Raw genomic sequence first — 27289 nt, 5'->3', positions numbered from 1 at the left:
ATGCATTTAGGACACTTGGCTCAAGGTATGCTGCATGGTAAGCCTTCAATAAATTGATTACCATTATTGTCAGCACCACCGGCTGGAAAGAAAAATACGGAGGCCAAGATGTTGTAAAAGACCCATCACAGAGCAGGCTTTGGAGCCAAAGAGATGCTGGGGTTTGGGACATCTGATGCTCAGATTATCCAAACCAGAAATGGAAAGCGGGTCCCTCCCTCTGCGTGTCTGGATGGAACTGGTCACACAACAGTTCTCCTTTGTCTCGTCCTTCACTCCCTCCACTCCTCGGTCAACCCTGACAGAATCACAGGTAATGAGCTTCAGTCACTGCTCATTCATTAGTGAAAATGCATCACACACAGATTTGTGTGCTCCAGAAAGCCTTCTGGGAGGCGCTCCAGCCCCCTGCGGAGGCACCAACCGACATATGGTCGGCCAACCGTGCTTTGTGTTCCTGGAGCACCGTCCCCTCAGTAGCTCTGCAAAGGGGCAGACGCCATTACAGACAGGGAGGATTCCTGAGGCTAAAGAGGGGCAGGAAGTGTGGCCTGGGGTGGGGGTGGGGACAGCAGGGACTGAACTGAAGTGCCCAGTTTCTGGGGTTCCTCTTAGACTGCTCATCCAGTGCTCCCACCCCGGCCTGCTGTCCAGGTGCACTGCCTCAGGTGGGGGTAGAGAGGCCCACCTTTAGATAAGGTCATGCTTTGCCCTGGCAGAACCTGCTATGAGCCAGCATCTCCCTATTACACCAGGAACTGGTCGGGCCACCCGCACCTCACTGTGGGAAGGTTGCTTCACCAGGACATTCTGTCACTCTGAGGCGCTCCAACTCCCAAGCTAGGGGTGGGAAGAGAAGTGGGACAGGCTCAGTGAAGTGGAGTGGGCACGCCATCTCCTCCCGGTGGCTAGCTCTAAGCCCTGGTCCTGCCCTGCTTTTTTTGTTTTTGCTTTTTTCTCTTTTCCTTCTCTTAACTCAAGATAGTCATCTCTTGGAAGAAGACCCATGAGTTAAAGATGGGGACACAGCTAATAGGAGGGGCCAGCCCCCGCAGGAGGAAGGGCCCCACTTGGTAGAAGGAGGCCAACGTACCAATTCTAGCACATCCCACCTAACACATGCCAACTCCACCTGTATTCTGATTAAGACACAGCACTTGAGCTCAAGACATTCGATATTCCAAGTGAGAAACAAATGAATTCAGGCACAATGCCAGATACAAATGACTTGACATGACAATTCTGAGAAAGGATAGATGGGTGTGTGTGTGGTGCAGCTGGGGGTGGGATAGGTGAGGATGGGAGATGGTGGGGGCAATCCCAAGACAGATGTTGGGTTCTGGGAACTGGAGATGAGAGAAGGGTGTTTTAGGAATAAGCAGCAGCATGGCCAGATGCCTGGAGGAAGAAAAAAAGGTTATATTTGGTAAAGGGTCCATGTAGGCCCGAAGGTGAAGTACGGACAAAGCAAGCAGAAAGCGGCAAAGTTGGAAAGGCAGGGTCAGTCCGCAGCAGGGAAGGCCATCGATGCCAGTCTAAAGAGTTTAGACAGTTTGTTAGGATGCGGGGAGGGGTCTGACTCCTGAAGGCAGGAATGAGGCATAAGAGGAAAAGAGGCAAAGACAAAAGGAGAGGTTGCTTGGGTGCCACTGCCACCCCGGGAGGGACAGGTCCAACCTGTCTCCATCCCCCACCCATTTGCATGAACAAACGCACGGCAGTCGTGCCCTCCAAGTGCCTGGGGCAGAACGTGGGTTGAGAAATCCGAGGTAGATGGGGAACAGTCCATGCCTCTCCCTTCTAGAGCCCCAGGGGTGGGCGACAGGATCTGGGGGTGAGTCAGTGGGGTGGGGACCCCATTTCTGCTTGGGACTATAAAGGGCGAGTGGTAAGGCCCCGCCTCAGAGCACCCCAAACTTGACACCATGAAGATCCCAGTTCTTCCTGCTGTGGCTCTTCTCTCCCTCCTGGCGCTCCACTCTGCCCAGGGGGCTTCCCTGGGGAGTTCTGAGGTGAGCACATCTCTGGTGTCCAGCTCCCTCCCGGTTTCTTTCCCTTCTCTCCGTTACTGGATCAGCGGCTTTTATCTGTGGACGTGGCAGGGACTGAATGAGAAGCTGGGGCTCTGAGAAGACAGGAGTGGGGGAGGGGACAGGGCAGCCCTGGGCAGACACTAGGGGCAGAGACGCTTTTCTGGAAGTGACGGTGAAGCGTGGGGGTAGCGGCTGCCTTACTGCCTCCTGCCAGCACGCGGGGGCTGGGGGGGGGTCATCTGGGGTCAGCCTAACCCTGGCTCCTTCTGCATCCCTGTGAACAGCTTCCAGGAGCCTGGGGCACAGCAAGAATGTTTACCATCTAGTCCCTAGCCAGAGAGGAAACCGTCTTGTCCCAGAGTAGGGGCAGGGTGCCTACTCTGTGTGGCTAAGATGAGGGTCACAGACTCAACTGCTGAGGACCCAAGCAAGCAGTGTCAGGGACGGGCGGGGGCGGGCGCTGCCGCCAGGGCTTCAGGTGAGGAGGGCACACCTGCTTAGCTGAAGGGGCCGTCTTTACCCCACCCCACTGCTGCTAGAGTCAGTGGGACAATGTGCCCAATGTGGCTGCGGCCAAAGTGTTACCTTTTTCCAGGAGAAACTGGAAATCTGGATTTCTTTATGACTTCTTCCTAATTAAACACGTTTACCTTAAATTAAACAACAAATAAGCCAAAGCACTCTGAGGGCTAAACATCTGGACCTCGCCGGGGCTGTGGCAGGGAGGAACAAGGTAGCTGACAGGGCGCCGCTACAGTTGGTGGCTGAACTTCCAGAGCAGACCAGCCTCACTCAGTGAAAGGCAGGCGGCCACCCGGGCGGCCTGATCTCCCCGCCCAGCCTGAAGGGCTAAGCACGGGTATCTTTGACTACTCTAAGTCAATCACTCTTAGAATGAAGTCAACTGCAGAACGAGACAGCTAGATGCTCTTGGTGGGGGGGGGTCCTCTCTTGTCCACCCTTTCCACCTTCCGCCTACATGGATGCCGGCTGGGGGTCAAACTTCTCCACCTCACACGTGGGACTGGATGGCCACCCTCCAGCCCCCCTCCTGACTCTATGCACCTGCCAACCGTGTGCATTACTAGAAGAGAGGGGGCTGCCACGGAGGCCCCGCGTGCACAGTGGGTTGTATCCCGGGGGAGTGGCTGGCAGAGGAAGGCAGAGCCGGCAGAGGGATGGAGTAGAGGGACTTGCCACCGTGGGATCACTGGCCTCCTTTTCTCCCTCTCCTGGCAGGAAGAAACCAGCATTGAGAATTATGCGGCGGGATCTGAGGTAAGCACTCGGCTTTCTCACTTGTTCTAGCCCTGAGTTTGGTCGCGCTCTCTCTGCTCCTCCGCAACTGTCTTAACACCCTGCTTTTGTGCCTAGGCCTTTAACAATCAGTTCCTGAACATCGACAAGTTGAAATCTGTAAGTACACTTCTTCGGTGCTGGCCCCTCGGACAGGCACCTGGGGAGAGCGCTTGCGGAGCTGCCACGCCACGGGCCTCCACCTTTCCCAGGGGGCGGGGGCTGCGCCAGGGCCTTCCCCCACTGACTGGCTTCCGGTTTCTCTTTCCCCACAGGCTTTAAAGCCTGAGGAATTCCTGAACTGGCATGCCCTCTTCGAGGTAGGAGCTGGGCGCCTTCTCTTCGGGGTCTGTGGTCCCTCAAGGCGGGTGGTAGCAGGTGCCAGCCTTGACACTTTGCGGCTGTCCTTGTGCTCCAGGAGGGAGTACCGCCCCGCCTGGACGCTGCTCCGTGTGTCATCAACCAGAGAAAAGAGAGAAAGCGTCCCCCGCCCTCCCAGGCTATCCTGGCTACACTGTTTTCTTTAGTTGTTAGCAGGGAAGCAAGGCCAAAAGACCTTCCCAGAAAGAACTTGGACAAGATTTTATTGGAATGCCCTCATCCTACGAAAGCACTGAGGCCCACCCAGACTTAGAAGCCCAAGGCAGCGGCAGAGCTGCAGCTGGAGCTTACACCTCAGACTCCGCACCTGCACTTTCTACGGGACCTCAGCCAAATGGCCCGGGGCCCCGCGGACAGTTTCCTCCTCTGTGATGTGGGGATGACAGTACCTTCCTCAAAGGGGACCTGTAAAGACCAGGTGAAGCCCCACCCCACAGAGCAGCAAGGGCAAGGCAGACGCAGACGGAGGCCCCAGGGAACATTGGCTCGAACACGGGCCGCTGGCACGGAGCTGGGTCAGCAGGTGCTCAGCCCCCAGTGCTCACCCGACCAGCCGCGCAGCACTCTCCCATCTCTCTTTTCCTCTTAGTCTATCAAAAAGAAACTTCCATTCCTCAACTGGGATGCCTTCCCTAAGGTAAGAAGGGGTGGGCATTACCAGCGTAAGGGGCCGGGCATGAGGGCAGAAGCTAAGGACCTGGGAGGAAGAGTGGGGACGGTGGAGGGGGATGGGAGGAGGCCACATTTACTTCCTATGTGACCTCGTGGCTCTCTCCACCGCCAAGGGAAATCTCACTACTGTGTTTAGAGAACAGGAACCCGGACTAGCAGCAACTCCTTTCTGTCAGTGCCCCACCCCTACACTGGGCTTCCAGCCCCGGAGGTCCCCAACCTGACCACACCCCCTCTCCCTCCAGCTGAAAGGACTGAGGAGCGCAACTCCTGACGCTCAGTAACCATTCCCTCCAAGACCTAGGACTGTTGAACCCCACTGGAAGGGGGGCGCTCACGGGATCTGATTCCCACCCGATGAAAACTCTCGCCTGGCTCAGCAACTCCAATAAAATGTGTTCCATCCAAATAGCTCCTGTATCTGTCTGTCCTTATCCCACTGGTCTGTACAGAGGAATTACGATGGCGGGAGCTCTCAAGCTGACAGGTAGAAGTCTTGAATTCCGGGAGGGGAGTAAGCAGGGGGATGGGGAGACATAGCAAGGGCACACCACGGTGGTGAGAGAGCCCTGTGTCTTGGCTCTTCAGTGTTGGCTGACTTCTTGCAGAGAGCAAAGCTATACATTGCTTAGCAAGATGCCCAAGAAAGCTCACCCTCTCACTGACCTACTGGAACCCCCCCCCCCAACTTGACTTTTGCAAGCTTGATTCCTTTTTGGTGACAATTTCATACAAAAGAGCTGTCCAGGTTCAAATACAGATTGAATCATGTGAGTCCATCGGAAATGCTTGCTTTTACTTTTAATTAGGTAGGTTATAATAAAGAAACTTGGTAGTGTGACCCTTGACCTTCCTAAGCCTCTGCTTCTTTATCTGTGAATTGAGTGTGGAAATAAACGAGAATGATAATAACTACCTTGTGGTGTTGTTATGAAGATCAAATGAGGTAATTAGGAAAAGCCACTTGCACAGGGCCAGGCACACAGAAGCCACTCAACAATTGCTTGTTCTTTCCACTACCCCAGTTCTGACCACAGCGCTGCCACGGCGACCCAGGTCCACTCATTCATTCACTCACGCACACACTGGTCATCCATCCATCTACCCGTCCTTTAACTGCAAAGATGCTCAAACACGGAATGAATCCAGTTCTGATTCCTGCAGATGGATTCTGTGTGGCCTGTTGTCTACTTGAAGTACTGATTAGTTATGATTATTTCTGATTTCTCTTAAAAAACGAGAAAATTTAAGAACAATGAATCCTTGATTGGCTTAAAGACAAGCAGCAGCTGTGCTCTTTACACAGGTCATGGCTTCTAATGTAACTAAGTATAAACAGTGTCACGAATTTATATTGCTTTTTGGAAAGTTTTACTTCTGGGGGCTGCCGCCTGCAGTGCCAGCATCCCATATAGACACCAGTTCGTGTCCCGGCTGCTCCACTTCCGGTCCAGCTCTCTGCTGTGGCCTGGGAAAGTAGTAGAAGAAGGCCCAAGTTCTTGGGCCCCTGTACCCAAGTGGAGACCGAGACGAACCTCCTGGCTCCTGGCTTCTGTTCCAGATAGGCCCAGCTCTGGCCTTTGTGGCCATTTGGGGAGTGAACCAGCAGATGGAAGACCTCTCTCTTCTGCCTCTGCCTTTCAAATAAATAAATCTTTTTTTTTTAAATTCTTTAAAATTTTTTAAAGATTTATTCATTTATTTGAAAGTCAGAGTTAGACAGAGGTAGAAGGAGAGGCAGAGAGAGAGAGAGAGAGAGAGAGGTCTTCCATCCACTGGTTCACTCCCAGATGGCCACAATGGTCAGAGCTGCGCTGAACCGAAGCCAGGAGCCAGGAGCTTCCTCTGGGTCTCCCACGCGAGTGCAGGGGTCCAAGGACTTGGCCCATCTTCTACTGCTTTCCTAGGCCATAGCAGAGAACTGGATAGGAAGTGGGGCAGCCAGGTTTTGAACCGGCGCCCAATAGGATGCTGGAACTGCAGGCAGTGGCTTAACCCGCCATGCCACAACTCTGGCCCCTAAATCTTTCTTTTCTTTTTTTTTTTTAAAGAAAAGTTTTATTTCTTCAAAGGTTGAGACACACACACACACACAGAGAAATCTTCTGGTTCACTCCCCAGATGACCACCATAGTTGGGGCTGGGCCAGGCCAAATCCAAAAGCCCAGAGCTCCATCCTGGTCTCCCACACGGGTGTCAGGGGCCCAAAGACTTGGTCCATCATCTTCTGCCTCCCAGGCACATCAGCAGGAAGCTGAACAGGAAGCAGAGGCAAGACTAGATCCCAGGTACTCTGATGAGGGATGCTGGTGTCCCAAGTGGCAGCTTAGCCTGCTGCACCACAACACTGACCCCTGTGTTACCTTTTGGCCATTATAAGCAACTGAGTTTGCAAACTGTGGCCTGAAGCTTAACTGAGGAAGTGCATTACAAGGGAGGTGAAATTGGCCCCTGCTTTTAAGGAGCTTACAGACTGGATGAATAAGCCATATTAATGTTGTTTACACTCTTCCTTCTGGTTAACTAACAATGAAGCACACATGGAGAGAGAAATTCTGAATGGGATTATCAACAGAGAAGAAAAAAATGATGCCACGATCAATTAAAATATCCATCGAGGGCAGAGCACTCACAAACTGGGTGAGAGTAAATGGAGGAGATGAAGAAGGGGGTGAGGTCCTGAAGGTGTTTCCTGACTGAGTGGGCTTAGGGGAAGACTGAAGAGTGAGATACAGCAATCATCCCCAAGTGTGTCCTGCAAGGACCACCTGGAACTCACAAGAAATGCAAATTCTTAGGCCCTATCCCAGATATACTAAATCAGAAACTGGGGTTGGGACCCAGCAATCTGTGGTTTTTGTTTGTTTGTTGTCTAATTAGAGAGGCAGGGGGGCAGATAGAGCGAGAAAGAGGGTGCTCACATCTGCTGATTCACTCCTTAAATGTTCGAAATGGCTGCAAATGGCTAGGATTAGGCTAGTACAAAGCCAGGAGCCAAGAACTCAATCCAGGTCTCCCAACTACTTGGGCCATCCCCTTCTGCCTCCCAGGGTCTGCATTAGCATGAAGCTGGAATACGGACTCAAATCCAGGCCCAGCGATACTGGAAGTGGCTGTCTTAATTGCTGGACTAAATGCCTACCCAAGCAATCTGTGTTTCAACAAGCCCCCTAGGTGAGTGTGATGCACTAGAGCTTGAGAATAACTGAAAGAAGGAAAAACTAGAAAACGGGTAATCCAAAATCCAGGCCAGTAGATACCTCTTAGGGGGAGAGAGCCCCTGTGATGGGAGAGGGGTGCATGAGGGGTGAGGGGAGTGACAGAGGCATCTACATGGAATGTTCCATGTCCTTAATACAGTTGGTCTTCTATATGTGGGCTCTGCACCCATGGATTAAATGCACCACAGCTCAAAAATATTTGGAGGGGCCGGCGCTGTGGTATAGTGATTAATGCCCTGGCCTGAAGCGCTAGCATCCCATATGGGCGCCAGTTCGAGACCCAGCTGCTCCACTTCCGATCCAGTTCTCTGCTATGGCCTGGGAAAGCAGTAGAAGATGGCCCAAGCCCTTGGGCCCCTGCACCTGGATAGAAGACCTGGAAGAAGCTCCTGGCTCCGAATTGGAGCAGCTCCGGCCATTGCAGCCAATTGGGGAGTAAACCAGTGGATGGAAGACCACTCTCTCTCTCTCTTTCTGCCTCTCCTCTCTCTGTGTAACTCTGACTTTAAAATAAATACATAAATCTTTAAAAAATATTTGGAAACAAAATTGGGTCTGTACTGAACAGATATTTTTCCTAAACATCAAGAATTTACGTATCATTTACACTGTATTAAGCATTATAGGCAATCTAGGGATGAGTTAACGAGTACGAGAGGATGTGCATAAATTACAGGAAAGCACTCTGCCCTTGTATATAAGGGACTTGAACAGCTGCAGATTTTGGTAGCCGTGGGGCAGTGGCAGGGCCTGGAAACCAAGCCTCCATGGATATTGAGGGTCAACTATCCAATTTACACACACTGCTGTGTGACGTATTTCACAACAATGCACTATCAAAACAAGAGAAAGTCTAAGTTTTAGTGCTGACAGAATACAGTGAGGAAACAGAGTCTAAGGGAATTGGAATCTGAAATAAACGCGGTATGTGAGTGAGTGCCAGACGCACGCCAGAACAAGCAAAATGGACAAAACGCACCAGTCTGGGTCAGGCCATTCAGAGGATTCACAGACATGCCAGGCAGGAAAAGCTGTTGTCCTGGGAGTGCGCTATGTAGGGTGAGAAAGGACCCAAGCCAGAGTCACACTTTAGTGGGTGCTTCCTGCATCAACAATAAACGTGGCCAGTGTTGTACTACACCTCTCTGCACAGGATCAGGAGCTATGTGGGACGATCTCTGAAATATAATAAAAGAAAAGAAAGTGGCAGAGAATGATGTTACCAAGTGGTTGACAAAAGACATGGTACACATTGTGGAGGGCCACTCTGGGCACTTGGCAGGCCGAGAAGGTCTCTAACAACGGTGCAAACTCCCTACCTCTGTCCAGAAAGGCAAGTTATCTAATTGGGAAAACCTGCTGGCCATAGGAAAGCTCAGTCTAAGTGCAAAAGTTAATTAAAAATCAATCTTTAGAATGGGATGGGAGAGGGAGTAGGAAGTGGGATGGGAGTCGGGGAGGGAGGGTGGGTATGGGAGAAGAACTACTATATTCCTAAAGTTGTACCTATGAAATCTGCATTCATTAAATAAAAGCTTTAAAAAAAAAAAAAGAAGCTGTCGTTGGGAGTGCAGTGTGTGGCAGCACTCAGCCTCTGGCTCTCCGCTAGCTCCCGTGCACGTGCGCAGTAAATCTAACTCTGCTCACTCTACCTGACTGCTCTGGTGAATTCTCTCACCACCAAGAACGCTAGCTCCAGTTGGTCACCTCCTGTGACACTGTGGTGGTCCACACGCTGACTTCTCCTCTGATCCCTGGCAGCCAAGCTCCCATGTGTGGTGTAACAGGCCATGGGGTGAATCCACACAGGCTGTGGACCCTCTGGTCACTCTCAGCTCTTCTTCCTCCCTGATCTCTGGTCCTCGGGAACAGGCTGCCTACGCAAGGGCACCTGGTAGTGCCTGGCCAGGGGATTTGAAGGCCCTTGTTGGCAGATGCTCAGTACCCACTGCCCTCTCTGCCCAGTACCTTCTCTCTGGTCCATCTTAATGGGCTCCCTTTGTCTTTTTTTTTTTTTTTTTTGACAGGCAGAGTGGACAGTGAGAGAGAGAGACAGAGAGAAAGGTCTTCCTTTGCCGTTGGTTCACCCTCCAATGGCCGGCGCGCTGTGGCTGGCACACCGCACTAATCTGATAGCAGGAGCCAGGTACTTATCCTGGTCTCCCATGGGGTGCAGGGCACAAGGACTTGGGCCATCCTCCACTACACTCCCTGGCCACAGCAGAGAGCTGGCCTGGAAGAGGAGCAACCGGGACAGAATCCGGCGCCCCGACCGGGACTAGAACCTGGTGTGCCGGCGCTGCAGGTGGAGGATTAGCCTATTGAGCCTCGGCGCCGGCCCTCCCTTTGTCTTTCACAAGGGTTGAAAGCTTACTGGGGCCAGCACTGTGGTGTAGCGGGTAAGGCTGCCGCCTGCAACACCGGTATCCCATATGGGCCCCAGTTCGAGTCCTGGCTGCTCCACTTCCAATACAGCTCTCTGCTATGGCCTGGGAAAGCAGTAGAAGATGGCCCAAGCCCTTGGGCCCCTGCACTCATGTGGGAGACCTAGAAAAAGCTCCTGGCTCCTGGCTTTGGATTGGCGCAGCTCCGGCTGTTGTGGCCATCTGGGGAGTGAAGCAGTGGATGGAAGACCTCTCTCTCTCTCTCTCTCTCTCTCTGCCTCTAACCTTTCAAATAAATAAATAAATTAAAAAAAAAAAAAAAAAGCTTACTGCTCTCTGCCCCTATTTGTTCCCCATTTGGAACAATCCTGGGCTGGAGGACTCCATGCCTCAAGGGTGAGTGAAACTTTTTGCTCTTACCTTTTGGGCCTGGATTGGCTACCCTCCCGTCAGAGGCCCTCCTTCCTGAGCAGGAAGCAATGGACATTCTTCTAGCCAAAGAAGTGCTGTTGACCCTCACCCCTACCCCAGCCCTCGCCCCTGCACTGAAGCAGGCACCTGCTTTTCACCCTCTTGTCCGGCTGTACCGCCCCTGAACGGGGCAGCTGCTTTCCATCTGACACGATTCATCCCTGGGATGCAGCCTAAAGAACCAGGATCGGTTTGGTCCTCAGATCCTGAAAAAGCAGCAGCATCTAGTTTCCCTCTGTAATGTCGTCTGTTTCCAGTATAAACTTCCAGAACAGGAGGCCTGGCTGTTGAATGGAACTCGTAGCTACGGTACTTTCAGCTTCATCTCTCCCGTCAGTCTTTGCTAAGTAATCTCTTGTGTTCTCTGCTGTCCTTGTGAACCATGGCTGTCTGAAGTCTTGTCACCCATAGTTCTGATTCCTCTCTAAAAACATCTGCAGTCAGATTCACGGAGAAGACCCCAACGAATGTTCTTGAATACAGGTTTCTGACAGTTTAAGGAGTAGTGGACAGACCAGAACTTCCAGAACTCTGAGCGGGAAAAACACCTAAGTCTGCCTTGGATTGGCATTTTCACTTTGAGAGTTTTCTGAACTTGAGATTATTAAGAAGTAAAGGAAGTTTTGTTACCGTACTTCACGTAAACAATCAATCAAGAAACTAACATACACCTGCTTTCAGTGTAACTGTTGGTGGTTTTCAGGCTTGCTGGATTTGATGTTCTCTGCTGTTGGTTTTGATGGACACTTGCTTTTTGAGTTTTCTGCCTAGTGTCTGTCAGAATTCTACGGAAGTACAGTTCGCTGCAAATAACTCTTGCCGGGCACTTTGAGATGAAGACTTACAGCTACAGGACAGGGATCCAGGTGAAGCTGGCTGAAGAACCGCTCCTTCTTCTTTTTAAATGCTAAAGAGCTTTCCTAAGTAAAAAGCTTCGTGGCTTCCAAATGTTCAGTCCCATTGGAACTGGGGGGAGTTAAAGGACAACAAAGGAGAGGGAGGAGAGACGAAGGTTGCTAACTACCCTCAGCCATGAAGATAAAACACTGCTTCCTCAAGGAACAACTCAGGGTTACTGTTACAATAAGGAACAGGCAGGAGGAAAAGAATTGTCCACATTTGCCTCATCTACAGCATCGCGCAGTTAAATGCCAGTTGCGCCATTTAGGAAGGGCTTGCTAGGACGTTGGAAAAATGAGACTGTCCTTGTCGTAGACTGCCGCTTCAGCGGAACACTTGGCGCATATGACTGGGTCACAGCCTTCTCCCAGCATCTGCATGGTTAGACCTCATCCTCTCACGCCCCGCTTGGTCTTCCTGTTCTCTGGGGCTTTGTATTTTAGAACCTCCTCTTTGTTGACAGAACAGCTCATCACAAACATTGCTCTGCACTGAGTTTTGTAAGAGTCACGCCTCTGGCAATCAAGGTACAGCACAGTCATGCAGGCAGGGCAACTCAGAACAGCACCACTATTTGCAACCGGCTGTTGCTGTTGGCCTGGTCTCTGGAGTCCAAACCCGCGATCACCCCTTCTCTGTGCATCAGCCCAGGCCTGGTCTCTCTTATCTTTTTCAGGATCACACAGTAATTCATCATTTGTTGGAATCCTGTGTCGTTTCTTGTTTTTCTTCCTCGTCACCTGTGCTGCTTTGTCTTCATCCTCAGGATCAGAATCAAAAGAGATGTCATAATAATACTTTGTTAGAACCATTCCAACGTTCCCATTTCCCGAGGCAGATCCTGTCCCAGAGAAGATAACCTGTCCTCCCTTGTTTTTATGGTAGAATGTAATTCAGTTTCCATTTCTTTTTCAAATCATCTCCACTAGATGACTCACTTTCCCCAGTAAGGCAGCCCGACGAATGTTCGGTTTTGGTCTGGAGTTCTGTAAAAGCACATCCACTCCACCTTCAGAAGTGTGCAGAGCCGGCTCCTTGTTGCTGTGCTCGTCCACGGCGTGAGGGCTGTAGCCATCCGACAGCCGGTTCAGGGTGGCCTGGATGGGCCCACAGAGGCCACACACCAAGCAGCCTCTTGCCTGAACTACTCCTTTTTTTCTTTTTTAAGATTTATTTGAAAGTCAGAGTTATACAGAGAGAGAAGGAGAGGCAGAGAGAGAGAGAGAGAGAGAGAGAGGTCTTCCATCTGCTGGTTCACTCCCCAATTGTCCTCAAAGGCCGGAGCTGCGCTGATCCAAAGCCAGGAGCCAGGAGATTCTTCCAGGTCTCCCATGTAGGTGCAGGGGCCCAGGGATGTGGGCCATCTTCTACTGCTTTCCCAGGCAATAGCAGAGAGCTGGATCGGAAGTGGAGCAGCTGGGACTCTTAACTAGTGCCCATATGCGATGCTGGCACTGCAGGAAGTGGCTTTATCCGCCACGCCACAGTGCTGCCCCCCCCCCCCCCCACTTCTAAAAGCTTTTTCTTTTGCTTGAATGTGGCTGAAAGATTTTTGTTTGTTTGTTTTTGATTTTTTTTTTTTTTTTGGACAGGCAGAGTGGACAGTGAGAGAGAGAGACAGAGAGAAAGGTCTTCCTTTGCCGTTGGTTCACCCTCCAATGGCCACCACGGCTGACACACCACGCTGATCCGAAGGCAGGAGCCAGGTGCTTCTCCTGGTCTCCCATGGGGTGCAGGGCCCAAGCACTTGGGCCATCCTCCACTGCACTCCTGGGCCACAGCAGAGAGCTGGCCTGGAAGAGGAGCAACCGGGACAGAATCTGGCGCCCCGACTGGGACTAGAACCGGGGGTGCCAGCACTGCAGGCAGAGGATTAGCCTAGTGAGCCGCGGCGCCGGCCAAGGACCAATCTCTTCTGCATGCTCTGCTGATCTGCGGAGTCCCACTTCCACCTTTCTGCTCCAACTGTGTCAGAGAGCTCAGAGGTCTTCTTTTCTCAAAGGTCTTTGGATGGCTTGCTCCTGTTTGTACCTGTTTCTCTCCTTATGTGAGAATTAATCCTTTTTTTAAAATATATATTTATTTTATTTGAAATCAGAGAGAGAGAGAGAGAGAGAGAGAGAGCAAACACACCCAAAAGATTCTTTGCATTTTAAAGGAGGTGGTATTCCTTACTGAATGAATGAAGTAGTTTTCTTGGATTTACCATACCCTCTTGCTATTCAAAGACTCATTCATAGGCTGGGACCACTAGCATCACTTGGGCTTGTCAGAAATGCAGACTGCGGCCCAGTGTCTGGCCTAGGGGTTAGGACATTGCTTGGAAACCTACGACTCTACATCCAAATACTTGGATTTGGGTGCCAGCTGCGCTCACAACTCCAGCTTCCTGCTCACGTGCACCCTGGCTGGCAGCAGGTGATGGTTCAAGTGGCTGGGTCCCTGCCACTCACAGGGGAGACCTGGACTGAATTCCCAGGTCCCAGCTTTGGCCTGGCCCAGCCCTGGCTATCCACGGGACTTTGGGAAGTGAACCAACAAATCAGAAAGAAAGAGAAAGAGAGAGAAATAAAGAAAGAAAAGTCTCAGCCCATCTCGCAGATAATGAGCCAGAACGCGTATTACAACAAGACCTTCCAGATGATTCTTAGGCACACTGCAGTTTGAGGAGCACTGCCTTAGGTGTTATATTAAGTGCTTAGCAGAATGCCTTCTAGGAGCGCATGATGCAGCTGAAGATAGAGGAGGCACATGAGGAGAAGGCATGAGGAAGACGTGTTTAAGGGCAGCATTTGCCCTAACAGCCAGCCACTGACTGGGACACCTGTTTCCATGCTGGAGTGCCTGGGCTTGAGGTTTTGTTTTTGTTTTTGTTTTTAAGATTTATTTATTTGAAAGGCAGAGAAATATAGAAAGGACACACACACACACAAGCACAGAGAGAGAGAGAGAGAGAGAGAGAGATTCCATCTGCTAGTTCATTCCCCAGAAGGCCTCAATGGCAAGGGCTGGGCCAGGCCGAAGCCAGGCAGGTCTCCCACAGGGGTGCAGGGGCCCAAACGCTTAGGGCTTTCCCAGGCACATTAGTAGGGAGCTGGATTGGAAGTGGAACAGCAGCTGGGACTTGAATAGGTGTCTATAAGGGATGCTGGCACTGCAGGCAGACGCTTAACCTTCGACACCACAACACTGGGCCCTGGGTTTGAGTTCTAAGTCCACTTCCGACTCCAGCTTCCTGCTAATGTGCACCCTGGGAAGAAGCAGGTGATGGCTTAAGTAGTTGGTTTCTGCCAATGATGTTGGGAGACCTGGATTGAGTTCCTGGCTCCTGGCTGCAGCCTTGGTGTTAGCTATTGTAGGCATTTGGGGAGTGAACCAGTAGATGGGAGCTCTCTTTGCCTGTCTCTCTGCCTCTCAGATTTAGAAAAAAGAGATGGGGCCGGCACTGTGGAATAGTGGGTAAAGCCACTGTCTGTGGTGCCGGCATCCCATATGGGCGCTGGTTCGAGTCCCAGCTGCTCCAATTCCGATCCAGCTCTCTGTTACAGCCTGGGAGAGTAGTAGAGGATGGCTCATGTCCTTAGGCCCCTGAACACCCATGGGGGACCTGGAAGAGCCTCCTAGTTTCAGATCAGCCCAGCTCTAGCTGTTGTGGCCATCTGGGAAGTGAACCAGCAGATGGAAGATTTCTCACTCTTTCTGCCTCTGCCTCTCTGTAACTCTACCTTTCAAATAAATAAATAAATCTTTAAAATGTATTATTAGAAAAAAAAGAGATTTATTTAAATCCAACAGAAGAGAATTATTTTTGAATCTGGGTAGTAGAAGTAACTTCTGAGCTGGGCATCCATAAAGGGACTGAAAAATAAAAATTCACTGATTTTCTTTGGAGACAGCTGGTAAGCAACTAATTTTGGAAACTGCTAAAGGGAATTAAGCATTTATCCTATCATTCCTGTATGAATTTTACTTCAGTGTAAAGAAATGGCTTTTTTTATACAAGTTAGGGTGGGTGAGGGCCTGAGGGAAACAACGGCCTTGGATGGGCACCTTGTGAGCAGCCCAGCAGTTTACACTGCAAAGTCCTGGCCTTGCTCCAATAGCTCTACAGGTGCGCCCAGCCTTCCTCCAAGGGACCACTTCTGCACAGAGCCGGATGGGCTGCTCAGTCTGATACCGCAAGGTAGTAAAACCTCAGGAGGAATTGTACCTAATCCACACTCAGCAAAATCCTTTGTCCAGAAAGAGAGAGGAGAGGGAAGGAGAAATGGCAGGTAGAACTGGACCCCTTATCCTTAGAAACTCCAGTCTAAAAGTAAACTAGGCACTCACTCTCAGATCCTGTCCAGAGAAGTGCCCGTCTGTTCTGATGGATGCCCTAGCCTACCCCATCAAACCCTGCTACTCCTGTCTCATGTCCAAATTCTTTCTTGTGAGAAGGCAAGAACCTATTCCACTCATTTCTGCTAAGCAAGCTCATCAGTTCTCTCTCTCTCTCTCTTTTTTTTTTTTTTTTTTTTTTTTACTTAGCCCCCTTTGCATCTGGGGACTGGGCCCCGGCATCATGGCTGTACTTAGGCTAAGCTAAGTTCTTATGAAAATATACCATTGGTTCACTTCTAACAGGTTCAGTGCCTGTAGCAAATTAAACTGACAAAAGACAGATGAACAGGAAGAAAGGTTTCACACACACACACACACACACACACACACACACAAGGGCTTCACAGAAAACAGGTGAAAACCCAAAGAAGCAAGCGAGCTGGAGCAAGTAATTGGGGGAATTAATTAAAAAGGCAAATTAATTAGAGAAAAGTGACAAGACAAAGGAAAAGGGGTTGAGACTCCTAGGGAAGGTAAAGATACAGAGAAAATGAACATTCTTAAGGATCGCTAATAGGAGCTAAAGGTCCGTTAGTAAGATGTCTTCCATGCAGGCTTGAGCCTCCAGTGACAAGCTGTCTCTTTTCCTTGGTATAACCGGTGATGGTGGGGGCAACTTCACAGGAGGAACTCAGGCCCTGCTTTTAGATAGAAAAGTCTCACTGGCTGCCGGCGCCGTGGCTCACTAGGCTAATCCTCCACCTAGTGGCGCCGGCACACCAGGTTCTAGTCCCGGTCGGGGCGCCGGATTCTGTCCCGGTTGCCCCTCTTCCAGGCCAGCTCTCTGCTGTGGCCAGGGAGTGCAGTGGAGGATGGCCCAGGTGCTTGGGTCCTGCACCCCATGGGAGACCAGGAAAAGCACCTGGCTCCTGGCTCCTGCCATCGGATCAGCGCTGTGTGCCGGCCGCAGCGCGCTGGCCGCGGCGGCCATTGGAGGGTGAACCAACAGCAAAGGAAGACCTTTCTCTCTGTCTCTCTCTCTCACTGTCCACTCTGCCTGTCAAAAAAAAAAAATTAATTAATTAAAAAAAAAAAAAAGTCTCACTGGCTAACGCCCCAAGCAGCTCAAAAGTATTTACCTTGAGTCATGGCCACCTCAAAGTTCTAAAATGTCTAAAGCACCAATGTCGTTAAAAGTTGTATTTAATTTGGGTTCCAGGGAGAGATGGAGTCACCAGCTGCAGGATCCGGTCCAAACGCTGCCGTAAGAGTCATGGCTCTGCAGGTGGGCCAAGAAGTGTCCAAAGGCCACCCTCTGCTTAATTTGAATGCCAAGATCTCTGCTTCATGGCTGACAACTCACAAACCCACGGGTGGCCTGTGCGACACTGGGAGAGAGAAGAGGAGCCACACCTCTGCAGATGGGACGCACAGAAAGCAGAGTACCACCTGCCCAGAGTCAAAGCAGAGGCTGAGGACGCCTTCGGAACCTCGATGGAACTACCAATCTGCAGGACAAAAAGGCACAAAGGGTACTGCAAGACTCCACAGGGAAGCCGCGACGAAACCCGCTCGGCGTTTCCTGTGAGAAATTCTAGAGATCGAGATCTGACAACCACGTTTCTTCATCAGAAAGATTCTCAGGAAGAGAAAAAGAGAAATGGACAAGAAACTTACAGATAAAAACCAATTGAAGGGGCATACCACTTAAATGCCATCTGTGTCTGCGTGTAGCTATATCTGTATCTATATCTAGCCTGTCTGCATGTTTATTTGAACAAAGCAACTGGGAAAGAAAAAGATTGGTGGGATGATGAAGGAAATTTGAACACTGACAGATATTAAGAAATTATTAAAGTCTTTTAGTTGTTGTTGTGGTTATATTTCAAAAATTTCTTGGAAAATAAAATAAAATAAAATTTCTCGGAGAGGTTGTTTCGAGTGATTAAGATGCATGCATGCCACATCAGAGTACCTGGGTTTGATCCCGGCTCTGGCTCCCGACTCCAGCTTCTCGCCAAGCAGACCCTGGGAGGCAGCAGTGATGGCTGGATTCCTGCCACCCTTGGGGAAAAGAGGGATTGTAGCACCTGCTCCTGTTAGCTCCTGGCTTCAGCCCCAGATGTTGTGGGCATTTGGAGAGTGAAGCAATGGATGGGAGTTCTCTCTGTCTCTCAAATAACTACATCAAAATTAAAATAAATAAGAGTCTACCTTAGAGATGCACACTGATGAATTTACAGATGAAATGGTAAACTGGATTTTGCTTCAAAATAACCTAGTAGAATGAGCAGGATAGGAGGTGAGTTGGGTAGTTACTAAAGCTAATTGAGACATGAGGGTTCATTATACTAGCTTTTTACTTTTGTATATTTTAAAGGTTTCTCTAATAAAGGTTTTTAAAAAGATTTTTAAAAGAAATTTAAAGCAGAATTCAGCCAGAGCTGTGGCACAGAAGGTAAAGCCTCTGCCTATGGTGTCGGCATCCCATGTGGGCTCCAGCTTGAGTCCTGGCTGCTCCACTTCTGATCCAGCTCCTTGCTGATGCGCCTGGGAAAGCAGTAGAAGATGGCCCACGTGCTTGGGCCCCGGCACTCACGTGGGAGACTCAGAAGAAGCTCCTGGCTCCTGGCTTCCGACTGGCCCAGCTCCGGCCGTTGTGGCCATTTGGGGAGTGAACCAGTGGATGGACGATCTCTCTGTCACTCTGTCTCTGCCTCTCTCTCTAACTCTGCCTTTCAGATAAAATAAATACATCTTTAAAAACATTTAAAGCAGACTTTTGTAGCAGGGAGAGGTGGGAGGGAGAGCACGAACAGAACTGGCAGTGCAGGGTGCTACTGGATTGGGAATGCTGTAATTCAACATGGCCACGGCGTAGGTGGTGAAGGCTGGAAACGCAGGTTGGGCGAGATGATGGCAGGCCGTGAATGTGAGGCTGAGAAATTGTCACTCAATCCTGCGGTCAGTGAAGAGTCCTGAAGGTGGTAACAATCCCAGCCAAATTGCCGCAAACGCCGCTCTTACCACATGGCAGGCTTTATGCCAAGTACTGCACGTACATTATCTCAGTTGATCCAAATAACCACCCTGTTGGGCTGGCAGCACTACCCCCATCGTACAAATGAAGAAACTCAAATCCAGAGAGATGACGTAATCTGCCCAAGCTCCCACAGCGAGTACCTAGCAGAGCCAGGGTGAACGCTGTGCCTGTGACGTTGCCTGCTCTGCAACCGGACTAGGTCTGCTTCCATTTGCCTTGTGGTCTAGCATTTCATTTAAGACTTTGTTTGAAAAAAATGCTTCCGTTCCTTAGAAAAGTCTGGAAACCACTGCTGGGGATGGTGTGCAACTGCCGAAGGCATTAAAGGCAGCTAACTTAATTATTAGGACACAGTTTTACAACCAGATAGAACTGGTTTCAAACTCTGTTCATACCACTTCGCTAGCTAAGTGATCTTTGGGCGGCCACTCTGTTAGGGGCTTGGTTTCATCCCTCCTTAGATGGGAATTAGACCAATATTTCCGAAACCCTTAATAAGTGCTAGCCTGGTTTTACTCACACTAGCACACAGCAGGTGTCATGTTCTCGGCTCAGTCCAGTCCAATCACAACCCAGGGAGAGTCATGCTTCGAGAACTAACATTCACAACTGCACTCAGTTCCTTTTCTTTAACAGGGCTAGAAAGGCGCGGTGACTTTCCCAAGGGCACCCAGAGAGGAAGGGGCAGGGCCAGGTTCTGTTGGCCTTCAATGCCACAGAATTTTTAGGTACACATTTTAACTTCCTGTCCCCACAGGACATACAGAACTCCCAGGTACTGAGCGTCTACACTGTGCAGATGCGAACAGGCAGGTGTAAGGATTTCCAAAGAAACAATGCTCGCAGTAGCTGCAAGTGGAAACCACCTAAACATCCATCAATAAAAGGATGGGTAAATAAAATAGGGACTATCCGTACTTTGGGATGCAGGGTACCCCGTAGTAAAAATGAGAGCACTATATGTGTTCTTTGGCGGCGTCCCAAAAACATAACGCTAAATGAAAAACACCCAGTTGCAAATCGACGGTCACAAAGCTTAAAAACATGCAAAGTGATACTGTGTGTTCGTGGGGAAAACATAAAACCACGGATGGGAAAGATCTCTGCTCTCCTGAGGATTATGCCACTTCGGAGGAGGGGAGAAAACAGGATCAAGAAAGACACAAGCAGGGTTGCAGCCCCGTCTGCCATATTTGATTTCTTAAAACAAATCAGACGCAAACAGACCAAAACATCCAGCTGGATTAAAGCAGGCCAGTGTGTGCGGAAGACTTTTGCTAATATGGTTTCTTATATTTTTATCTGAAACATTATATATATAATATACATGTATTATATATATATAATATTTTAAAGCAATGACAATAAAAACCCCTTAAATTCAAATTGCCCAAAGCCATTCAACTGCCAAGGCCAAGCCTGGAATTCTGGTGGCTGACACGTGCTCATCACGCTGCCTCAACCCAGACCCCGGAGAGCCTGGTTACTGGGAGGGTCCTTGGTCGCTTCTGAGAAGTGATCACAGCCCGTCACTCTTGATGACTAGTCTCCCATTAAGGCCTCCCACTGCATGTCCTGACACCCAACAGATAAACCTACACCAACATTCCTGGGTGCTCCACACGTAACCCCACAACGAATCCAAACAAACAAAACGCCCTCAAGCCTCCCCCACCAACAGACCCCGCGCGCTCCCCACGGTGAACCTGAGCTCCCCTCCAAGGCTGGTGGCCTGAGATAAGGTCCCTCAGCACCCCTATGACAAGTGGCTGCTTCCATGTCTGTCCTCCTGTCAGACTCCCCTTCCCCCTTGGGACTCGCAGTCACTTTCCAAGATCTCTGAAAGTCCCATTCAGGTTAAATCAGCCCTCCCATGATGCCCCAGGACTTCCAGAGTCAAACTCATGGACTTGGCCAGGGACCTCACGTATGCCCGCCCACGTCGCTGCCCTCGCCCAGCCTCCCTGAGAGTCCTCAGCTCAGGGCTTCCTTGGCTGGCTCCGTCACTTCCTTCCAGCCTGGGGTGCGAGACACCTCCTCAGCCTGACCTCCCCAACCTGACTGCCCACCCTAACGCCCTTCCCATCTCACACTGCTTTACCTTTCCCCAGAGCCCGAACCCCTCCCTCGCTGGGCCAGGCCTCCTCCCCAGAGCCAAGTCCCAGGCAGCGGCAGGGCCAGGGCGTGGCCGTCCCTCCAGCACCGGTGACCAGTGATGGAGGACCCTCCCCAGCACAGACCTCCTTACACCCCGCAACAGGACATCCGGGGCTCCCCCTCCCCAGGGGTGGCCGAGGAGGGCTCACTTTGCGCGCCTCAGGGAGTCTCAGAGCTGAAAACCCGTCTCAGTATGTCTTCAGGATCAAATCGCCCGCACCACCGATGGGCCCGGGCACGTTTCTGAGTAGCTGATTCGATGTGAACACTGGCAACACGCTCGGTGTTCGGCACCACATTCTGCGTGGGCATCCATGCATCTCTCGGCGCTCACGGAGGGCGCCTCCCAAGAGCTCATGGCCTCTCAGAGCAGCACAGTCCAACCCACGCCCGCCAAAGACCCAGCCCCACACACATTTCTTACCATGCTCGTCCGTGGGAAAGTCAATTTTCAGCTCCAGCATGGCCTCCACCTCCAACACTAACTGCTCCAGCTCCCCTGGCTCCACGGCCTGGGCGGGACCCTGGGCTTCATCATCTTGGACCATCGCCATTTCCTCACCGGGTCGCAGCGGCTCCCAGCGGCGGCTCCGGGACTTCCGGTCTTTCCGTTAGGGGTCGCCTTGCGCATGCGCCCTGGGTTGGCCTGGGGCTTCCCTCTGGACCGCGGGTGGTTTGTCACACCCGGGTCTTTGTGACACCTGTTTTGTTGAGCACCTGCACTGGAAGGTGGCTGGAGGCCTCTCTTGAGGGCCTCAGCCCTTTCTCACAGGCCCCTGAGGGGCGCATGCACACCGAAACGGGTTCAGAAAAGGCGGGAGAGTTGAGACACAAAGTATGCAAATGTGCAAATCCCCAGACATGAGGCGGCACCTAAACTCAGAACCCAGACACGCACACGCGTGCGCGCGCGCACACACACACACACACACACACACGATGTAAAATAGCTCTTGACCAGACAATTACGTGTTGAGATAATACTTGGAACAGATTGTGCTAAATAAACTATTCCTATTTTTTTCACCTGTTTTTCACCTCTTTTAACGTGGCTATCGGAGAACTAACAACTAAAAATGGCTTACGTTATATTTCCGTCAGATAGCACTGGGGTTGATAAAAGGGTACATTGCAAAGCTCTTTCCCCCGTGACTGGCACATAAGAAATGTCTGAGTTCTTTAAACATATCTAACAGAGTGCTTCCCTATAAAAGTCCTTCCACCTGGGGCTGGCGCTGTGGTGTAGAGGGTAAAGCTGCCACATGTGGCGCCGACATCCTCTATGGGCCCTGGTTCGAGTCCTGGCTGCTCCACTTCCCATCCAGCTCCCTGCTACTGTGCCTGGGAAAGCAGCAGAGGATGGCCCAAGTACTTACGCCCCCGTACTCACGTGGGAGACCCGGAAGACGCTCGTGGCTCCAGATCATCAGCCCAACTCTAGCCGTTGCTGCCCAGTGTGGAGTGAGCCAGCAGATGAAAGATTGTCTTTCTCTCTCTTCTTTGTAGCTGTGCCTTTCAAATAATAAATAAATATTTTAAAAAAATCTTTCTGCCGTTTGGAATTCGGCTGTAAGTGGGGAGCACACAGCAGGTCAGTGAACATGGAAAGAAGGCGTTTTCAGGTGACGATAAGTAGACGCTGTAGGAGAAACGAAACAGGCAGTGCAATCAGGGATTGGCGGCGCCTCTTTAGTGAAGGTGTCAGGGAATCACCTACGAAAGGAGCTGGCGCCCGACAGCCTGCAGCAGAGGTTCCAAGCCAAGGGAACACAGGCCACAAGAGCCCCGAGGCAGGAATAGGCGTCTATCCTTGCAGAAAAGGAGACATGCTTAAGAAATGAGCCCCTGAGCTGGAGGTGTGAACAGCAGTCCCAGGAGGCTCCATAGGCCAGGGTCACTGGTTTTGAAGCTGTCTCCACCCAAGACCCTAAAACATGCATTGCATGAAAGAAATTAGGTTATCACTTATTGTATTAAATAATGAATGGTATTAGCTAGTATTATCTTTTGGAAAAGTGAAAAAATACTCATTCAAACCATAGTCTGCAAGGCTTAATTCTCTCTCAAGACCTTGAGAGAAGCTGCATAAGAGAATATTTAGCAAGAGATTTAGGGCTGGTGCTGTGGTGTAGCTGGTAAAACCTCCGCCTGCAGTGCTGGCATCCCATATGGCACTGGTTCAAGTCCTGGCTGCTCCACTTCTGATCCAGCTCTCTGCTATGGCCTGGGAAAGCAGTAGAAGATGGCCCAAGTGCTTGGGCCGCTGCACCCACGTGGGAGACCCGGAAGAAGCTCCTGGCTCCTGGCTTCGGATCAGTGCAGCTCTGGCCATTGCAGCCATTTGGGGAGTGAACCAGCAGGTGGAAGACCTCTCTCTCTCTTTCTACCTCTGCCTCTCTGTAACTCTGCCTTTCAAATGAATAAATGAATATTTTTTAAAAAGAGAGAGATTTGAAAGTGATCACTCTGCAGTGTAATACGTGGATGGGGTAGGGACAAAAGCAGGGATGGGGGTGGGAGATCAAGGAAGGGTCCTTCATAGGGGCCCAGTAGGGCGATGACAGTGGCATCCGCTGGGACTTCAGTAGCCAGATAGCAAAAAGCCAACACGTATTTTGGAAACCTTAGCCGACTGAAGCCAAAGGATTAGACTTAGTCAAAGAGAGGAATGAGTCAAGGACTACTGAGTTTTTGGTCTGAGCAACTGGCTGGATACAAGTGCTGTGCATGGTGACTTGGGTTCTAGTCCCGGTCCGGCTGGGTGACCACGGCAAACAAATGGCTTCCTCTTTCAGCTGAACCTCAGTTTTTTGATCTGTAAAATGGGGATTACCATGGAGATTTGATGATAATAAGCACAAAAATCACAGGTCTGACACATGGGCAGTGCTTGGGCTGCTACTGTTACCATAATCAATTCTGCCCACTGTCGGTAAAAGCATGGGCTCGGAACCTAGTCAAATCTGAGTGGAGTCACTTGAATTTTATGATCTTGGAGAGGTCAATTCACATCTCTGAGTCTCTGATTCCACCTCTGTAGAGGGAGTTCATAATGCCACCAGCTGTCTTCACACAGTGGTGAGGATTCGGTACAGTCTTGGGTGTGAAGTACCTAGCAATCGGTGTGGACACGGTATTTGCTCCGCAAGCACAGGACTCTGAATGCTAGAGTAATTTCTGTTTTTCTTCTATATATATGTTTAGCGGAGCAAAATCAACTTATAACATGCCTTTATATATTACAGTATGATATCATATATGTTCACTGGAAAAATGTAAGCCATATACAATGACATAAAGTGGCAAAGGACAGTTAACCTGCCTTCCCTCCTCTTAATTCCCTAAGTAACCATGGTTGACACTTGCATAGCCCACACAGCCCACGTGTGTGTGTGTGTGTGTGTATGTGTGTGCTCACATTCCTGCTGTCCTTGAGAAGGCTGAGAATTCTGACTCCAGAGCCCTATGGATCCAGGTTCTAGTCCTACTCCTGCTAATACGAGTACTGGGCAAATTACCCAACACCCTAAGTGATCATCAAATACTCCCTCAATTTCCTTTTCTTCTCTCTCTCTCTCTCTCTCTCTCTCTCTCTCTCTCTCTCTCTCTTTCAAAGAGGTACAGAGGGGCAGAGGGAGAGAGAGGTCTTCCATCCTCTGGTTCACTCCCCAAATGGCCCAGGAGCTTCTTCTGGGTCTCCTACATGGGTGCAGGGGCCCAAGGACTTGGACCACCTTCTGCTGCTTTCCCAGGCCATAGCAGAGAGCTAGATCGTAAGAGGAGCAGCTGGGACTCCAACAGGTGCCTATGTGGGATACCAGACTGCGGGTGGTGGCTTTATCCATTATGCCACAGTGCCAGCCCCTGTCGAACGGTTTAATTAGTGGAGCATTAAGCCTTTGACTGTGATGTAAAATACTGTCTTCTTTATGCTGCTATGCAAGTACTTTTGTGGCTTAGTGAGATGTCTGGGATCTCTTTCCATACTAAAACTCACCTTGCTTAGACGCGGTGTTGAAGAAGTGGACCCTCCACCCGCTCCTCATCTAAATTTCTGCTTCCGAGTGGTTCCCTGGGGCTGGCTGTAACAGAGGCCACAGCCTGTGTGGTGCCTGGACCTCCCTGGCTTTAGAGATAGGTAATAGCTTTATCTGCCCAGGAGGTGGCAGACAGAACCCAAGCCAGTACACAGGATAACGTGGGGGTTGTTTGCAGCCTCCTACCTGTGGGACTCCGGCCCTTGGGACCCAGTGTGGTTTCTGAGGTTGCATCTTGGTTTCCTTGGGGGGGGGGGTGTCCATGTAACCTACTTTTCGTGGGGAGACCTAAGGCAGAGATTCCGAATTGATGTCATTGTTTTACAGAACCTGCTGTCTCAAATATTGTATCACTAGCTTTATGACTTATCATAGAGCTGATTTTTAAGGGAGTCTGCAGGCTATGGTGAATGGTTATTTTCATTCTTCCTCTTTCCCCACCATACACATACTGTTCCTTGGTTCTGGGCCCTTATCCCCTCTCTTCCCAGGGTCTAAGTTAAATCCCTTCCTCCTACTCCCAGGACCAATCTCTTCTTCTTCTTCTTCTGGTTTTTTTTTTTTTTTTTTTTTGACAGGCAGAGTTAGACAGTGAGAGAGAGACAGAGAGAAAGGTCTTCCTTTTTGCCATTGGTTCACCCTCCAATGGCCGCTGCCGCCGGCACACCGCGCTGATCCGAAGCCAGGAGCCAGGTGTTTCTCCTGGTCTCCCATAGAGTGCAGGGCCCAAGCACTTGGCCATCCTCCACTGTCCTCCCGGGCCACAGCAGAGAGCTGGACTGGAAGAGGAGCAACTGGGACAGAATCTGGCGCCCTGACCGGGACTAGAACCTGGGGTGCCAGCGCCGCAGGCGGAGGATTAGCCTAGTGAGCCACGGCACCGGCCAAGGACCAATCTCTTCTGCACACTCTGCTGATCTGCGGAGTCCCACTTCCACTCTTTCTGCTCAACTGTGTCACAGAGCTCAGAGGTCTTCTTTTCTCAAAGGTCTTTGAATGGCTTGCTCCTGTTTGTACCTGTTTCTCTCCTTATGTGAGAATTAATCCTTTTTTTAAAATATATTTTTATTTTATTTGAAATCAAAGTGAGAGAGAGAGAGAGAGAATCTTCCATCTGTTGGTTCACTCCCCAAATGGCTGCAATGACCGGAGCTGGGCTGATCTGAAGCCAGGAGCCAGGAGCTTCTTCCCGGTCTCCGATGTGGGTGCAGGCGCCCAATCACTTTGGTCATCCTCCACTGCTCTTCCAGGTGCATTAGCAGGGAGCTGGATCAGAAATGAAGCAAGCTGGGTCTTGAACTGGCACCTATGTGTGATGCCATGGCCACAGGCAGCAGCTTTACCCGCTACACCACAGTATCAGCCCTGATCCTGGGTTCTTGAAGTCGACTTCCTTGTGTGCTGAAAACCTTTAAAGGAATCCTCAGCAGAGCAAGTGATGGGAGGGCCTGGCTGCGTGACAGCAGGTGGGGGGTGAAAGGTCAGGAATGAGTGTGGGGACTTCTTTGACACAGGAGCCTTCTTGGCAAGGGCCATCACTTTATTAGGGCCATAATCATCCTTTTCCTGTGTGTCCCAAGGGCTGTTGTCAGGATCAACTGAGATAAGAGTTCTAAAGCCACCTTGTAACACAGAGAAGACTTTACAACCTGTTAGGTAGCATTAGTGGGCGCAGCACACCCTCACCCCACCCATGCCGTGGTGGGGAAGGCACTGCAGGCAAAGCCGGGAGACCTGGGCCTGCCCCCAGCTTGTTGGGAGTGAGTAGCAAGTTTCCTTCTCCAGCGAATTGTTGTGTTCATTTGTAGAATGCCTATCCCGTGTCAGGCATGGTTCTGGCGGCAGGGGATGCAAAGGGGAACAAAACACAGAAGTGATCTTGGAACTTGCATTCGGAGGGACGACGGACAACAAGAAGATAAGCGAATAAATAATAGCAATAGAGGCCACGCTTGAGGCTAAGAACAGTGGATTGAACACACAGATTTGCTTTGACTGCCTCCTGAAATGGCCCGGTAATGACAGTGATGAGCTAGTTTACGCAGGGGCGCCCATGAAACAGGGAGAGCGTAAGAGGATGCAAAAGCTCTCGGACGCCGGAAAGCAGGTGGACGGGGGGGGGGGGGGTGTAACTGGGAACTGCAGACCTCTAAGAGGCGAACCCCAAGCTGGTAATGGGAAAAGCCAAGAATCAGCCGCGTTTCTGCTGCAGGATCCACCTAAGGCTCGGGAACGGGTGGCGGCAGGTACTTCCGGAAACGGGGGCGAAGGGCGAGTTTGCACAAGGAAGATGGGCTGCAAGTTTATTTAAAAAGAGTCCCCAGATCTCTTCCCCAGTCCCCTGGTGCTGGGCAACTGCTCCTCACCCAGA

General features: G+C 50.7%; 2 protein-coding genes and 1 pseudogene across 6 annotated transcripts in view; 1 reads left to right on the top strand and 2 right to left on the bottom strand.

Moving 5' to 3' along the window:
- Positions 1-21521, bottom strand: part of GAPDHS (glyceraldehyde-3-phosphate dehydrogenase, spermatogenic) — a 64524-nt gene extending 43003 nt beyond the window's left edge. The window contains exon 1 of one of the 4 annotated variants that reach the window (XM_008249497.5): positions 21306-21521. In XM_008249497.5, coding sequence (XP_008247719.2) covers positions 21306-21435 — 130 coding nt within the window. In that variant the 5' untranslated portion in view covers positions 21436-21521. The remainder of the gene's footprint in view (positions 1-21305) is intronic. The other 3 variants (XM_089319418.1, XM_089319417.1, XM_089319416.1) reach the window with 3 other exon arrangements.
- KRTDAP (keratinocyte differentiation associated protein) lies at positions 1904-4793 on the top strand. 2 transcript variants are annotated; one of them, XM_008249521.5, is made up of 6 exons: positions 1904-2012; positions 3273-3311; positions 3408-3449; positions 3605-3649; positions 4300-4347; positions 4628-4793. In XM_008249521.5, exons 1-6 carry the CDS (start codon positions 1926-1928, stop codon positions 4664-4666), a joined length of 300 nt encoding a protein of 99 aa, XP_008247743.1. In that variant the 5' UTR covers positions 1904-1925; the 3' UTR covers positions 4667-4793. The 2 variants fall into 2 exon arrangements, with proteins under 2 accessions (XP_008247743.1, XP_008247744.1); XM_008249522.5 differs by lacking the exon at positions 3408-3449.
- On the bottom strand, positions 11623-21239 carry LOC149120826 (E2F-associated phosphoprotein-like; annotated as a pseudogene).
- Positions 21522-27289: the final 5768 nt, after the last annotated feature.

Source organism: Oryctolagus cuniculus, chromosome 18 (assembly GCF_051225735.1).
Source record: "Oryctolagus cuniculus isolate XC-2025 breed Fujian yellow rabbit chromosome 18, ASM5122573v1, whole genome shotgun sequence".
Lineage (NCBI taxonomy): Eukaryota > Metazoa > Chordata > Mammalia > Lagomorpha > Leporidae > Oryctolagus > Oryctolagus cuniculus.
This window is presented reverse-complemented; position numbering and strand designations above follow the sequence as displayed.